Source organism: Triticum aestivum, chromosome 7D (genome assembly GCF_018294505.1).
Source record: "Triticum aestivum cultivar Chinese Spring chromosome 7D, IWGSC CS RefSeq v2.1, whole genome shotgun sequence".
Lineage (NCBI taxonomy): Eukaryota > Viridiplantae > Streptophyta > Magnoliopsida > Poales > Poaceae > Triticum > Triticum aestivum.
This window is the reverse complement of record NC_057814.1, coordinates 628,051,849-628,055,626: the sequence shown is the minus strand read 5'-3', so window position 1 is coordinate 628,055,626 and position 3,778 is coordinate 628,051,849. Positions and strand designations below refer to the sequence as shown.

The window sequence follows — 3,778 nt, the reverse complement described above, 5'->3', positions numbered from 1 at the left end:
CCGAGGCCTCGTTGCAGCTCCAGTAAACACTGGTCGTAGCAAAAAAGCTCATCGGTCGCAACAAAAATGGCTCACCGATGCAACTCTGAAGTCGCTAGTTCAACCAAAAATGCTCGCCGACCGCAGCGCACTAAAAAAAAACTTCAGTCATCGCAGCGTTGGTAATCGCTGGTTGCAGCAAAATTGCTCGCCGGCAGGAGAGAGGCAGCCCTAGGTAGGAGGACTGCCGGAAGGCGCCGGCGCTGCACTGAAAACTGAAAAGCAGCCAGGTCCATTTGGTACTTGATTAACAGAGTTGTATGTTTGTATTACCAACCCGCAATTGCCTCTTCATTTTATTTATTCGTTGCACTTGTTCAATCCTCGCACAGCAAATGAAAGTGAGGCTCATTCAGATCCTGACGTGTTGGAGTGCAGGGACGCCGTCCAGGCCCTTGGCCCTGTAGTGCCGGACCAACTCCGCCACCGTCGTGCTCCTGTACCGCGCGCCGCCGGCGTCCGTGACGATCGGCTCAAGCACCCTTGTCGACGCGTCCGCCCGGAAGAAGCAGGCTACCGAGACTCTCGGCCCCACGCTCTTGGCCACCACGCGGTGCTCCACGCTCTTGAACCTGTCGTTGGACATGAGCTGCAGGTAGTCGCCGATGTTCACCACCAGCGCCCCCGCCGCTGTCGGCACGTCCACCCACGCAGGCTGGTTCTTGTCGTCGTCAACGAGCACCTCGAGTCCGCCGACCGCGTCCTGGAGGAGCACCGTGAGGAAGCTGGGGTCGGAGTGCCTGGCGGCTCCGAGGGTCAGGTGCGGCTCCGGGCACGCAGGGTAGTAGTGGCCGGCGAAGCTCAGCCCATCCAGGCACTCCTGCTCCTCCTCCAGGTACCCGCGCCGGAGTCCCATCCCCTCCGATAGCAGCTCGAAGAGAGTGCGGCCCAGCCGTTGTACTAGCCCCACGTACTCCGGCGCCACGCGCCTGCACGCCGGAGGGATCTCCTCGGGCGGCGGCGGCTCCGGGGCCATCTCCATGAAGAGCGTGTCGCGCCAGCTGGCCGCCCGCGACTGGAAGAGGTCGAAGTTGCTCTCGTACTTGGCGCGCCGGCCAGGGTCCCGGCTGTAGTACGGCCGCTTTGCCTCCGCCGGCTCCTCGTTGAAGCTCCGCAACGCCGCGAGCATCCCGGACATGGCGGCCTCTGGCACGCCATGGTTCACCACCTGGAAGAAGCCCACCGTCTCCGCGGCCGCCTTCACCGCGCCCACAACCGAAGCCCGTCCAGACGGTGTCACGAGGCCGGCTAAGTCGATGACCGGGATGGAGAACTGGTGGCCATGGGGATGAGTTGGTGCGTCGTCGAGGGATTCCGGCGGGTGGTGAAAGATGGTAGGAACCGCGGTGACGCCCGCGTCCACGAGACCTTTTACGCCCGCCTTGGTGTCGTCGAACGCCTTGAGCGCGTAGAGGCGACGCTCGGAGGCCATGGACTACTGGAGCGTGCTTCTGCAGTCTGCAGTCTACTCTACTGTTCCTTGTAATCCGATTCAGTCTGCGTGTCTATGTCTGTGTGGAGGCGAGTGAAGTAGTCGTGGCTCTTTACTGACCGTACTTATAATGCGACCGGTACTTGCTAACCAATTATTCATGATTAATGGAGTTAATTGCATGTTGGTATCACACTTGCGTACCTACTCACGGATCAGTATCATTAGTCATTTTTTTTGCCATGCAGTACCAACTCTAAGCCTAAGTGTTGCAAAACGGTCTAAGCCATGTATAAACGCGTATTGACGGTGTATCTGATCGCTGGGACCCGTGTGTCAGGAGCCAACATTTTGCGAAAATCACCTTCCCTTTCTCCCGACAAACTACGCAGCCCTCCCCGTCTGCTTCTCTGCTCCGTCGCCTCGCCACGCGCCGGCCGCCTGCTCCGTCGCCTCGCCGCATGTCGGCCGCCTTCTCCCCCTCGTCTCGCCGCTTCTCTGCGTCCGCACTAGGAGATCAAGAGGGAAGGGATCCCCTTTTCTGTAAAGCTCGTGCCTTGCCGGCTGCGTCGGCGGCGCTCGATGACCCGCTCCTTGTCCTCGAGCACCCCCTCCAAACCTCGAGCTCCGGCGGCGGCGCTCGATGGCCCGCTCCTCGTCCTCGAGCACCTCCTCCAGACCTCGAGCTCCGGCGGCGGTGGCATGGGAAAGACGACCAGGGCATGGGGAAGACGAGGACTTGCTCTAGCAGCTCGTCTTGCTCCTCGAGCTGGTGGGCTGATGATGGAGGACCTGCACTCTTGGCTCCACCAGCGCCGCCGCTGCCGCTTCTGCTTCTGCTCCCCGCTCGCCCACAGCGCAGGTCTGTCTTCTGAATTTACAGGTGATGTCTGTCTGTTGAAGCAAGCAGGTGAGCTGATTTTTTGCAGCGATTGGTTTATGCAGAGATTGGAGGAGGAATGGAGTATTGCAGAGGAATGGATGCTGCTTCTTTTGGTGCAGGTGAGCCATGTATTGGGAGTACGAGTACAGTACTGACAAAATTCAGTTAGCCATGGAGATGGAGTACAGTAGATGAACATACGGTATAGATTCAGTTAGCCTTGCACTTTGCATGCTTCCAGTATTGGTGAACATACAGTAGATAAACATACAGTATAAAATCAGTATAAACAGTATTGGTGATAATTGAGTTCAGTTGGTGACAAAGTCACTACTTTGTGCACACATTGACTGAATTTAACTTGGAGTACAGTCACTACATTGCTTCTCTGCTTACAAAATTCAGATTGAATTTCACTATCAAAAGAAAACAAGTGGAGATTAAATTACCAAGTTCAGTAAACTCAGTCGAAAATTGACAGCAAACTGTTAAGACATCCATATACAGAGACCATGGCAGTAGAGACCATAACAGTAGTGACCATGACAATACTGAACATATACTCCCCTGAATTTTTTATGCTCCTACTCCACTTTATGAGTTTTTTTAAACTGCCAAATGACAATTTACTGAAGATGCAGAGAAGATGCTAGTAGTATCTCTCACAAGTTAAGTTAATCTTGGAAAGTTCACTTTATGCTATCCATGATTAATGATTAATGCTATCCATGATTGCTAACCAATTATTCATGATTAATGCTATCCATGATTGCTGATACCAGCAGTGTATACCCAACGCAACGTTTACTATCCATCTGGATTTGCTCAAAACCAAACCAACTCATCACTAGCTATAAACAGCAAGCCTTCAAAGTCAAGAGTAGCAAGAGTGAAACTTTATGATTTTACACTCTTAAAAGGTACGTTGACAGACCCCTGGCCTTGCATTATATATTATTGACTATTCCCTCCAAACTCCATGCTTAAGCACTTCTTCAGTCGCAGTATCTACAATTCTACACGTTATCATCTCATGTGATTGTAATACCATCCACGTTTACCACAATGATTTTAGATACTATGCTCTGAGTGTTGATAGAATACAGTGTGATCACTATTCAATTGCTTATACCCCACATCACATATGGCATGAAGAAACCTATCAAAGCATGCTCATAGAGACTGCTTCAGCCCATGCCGTGAGTTTCTCAGTCTGCACACCTTTCATGCGGTCATAGGAGTAGAAAAACTAACCATAATCTCCGTGTACACTTCTTCATGTAGGTCACCATGCAAGAAAGCATTTGTAATATCTAGTTGATGTAGACTCGTAGAGGCCACCCAAAATTAGTAGCATAAGAGATTAGGATCCTCACAAAATTTATCTTTTGCACCAGTATGAATGTATCATCATAATCAATCCG

General features: G+C 52.3%; 1 protein-coding gene across 1 annotated transcript; it reads right to left on the bottom strand.

Moving 5' to 3' along the window:
- Nucleotides 1-282: 282 nt before the first annotated feature.
- LOC123169565 (1-aminocyclopropane-1-carboxylate oxidase homolog 1) lies at nt 283-1,575 on the bottom strand. The gene has a single exon (XM_044587431.1). It carries the CDS (start codon nt 1,469-1,471, stop codon nt 392-394), a length of 1,080 nt encoding a protein of 359 aa, XP_044443366.1. The 5' UTR covers nt 1,472-1,575; the 3' UTR covers nt 283-391.
- Between the last annotated feature and the right edge of the window lie 2,203 nt (nt 1,576-3,778).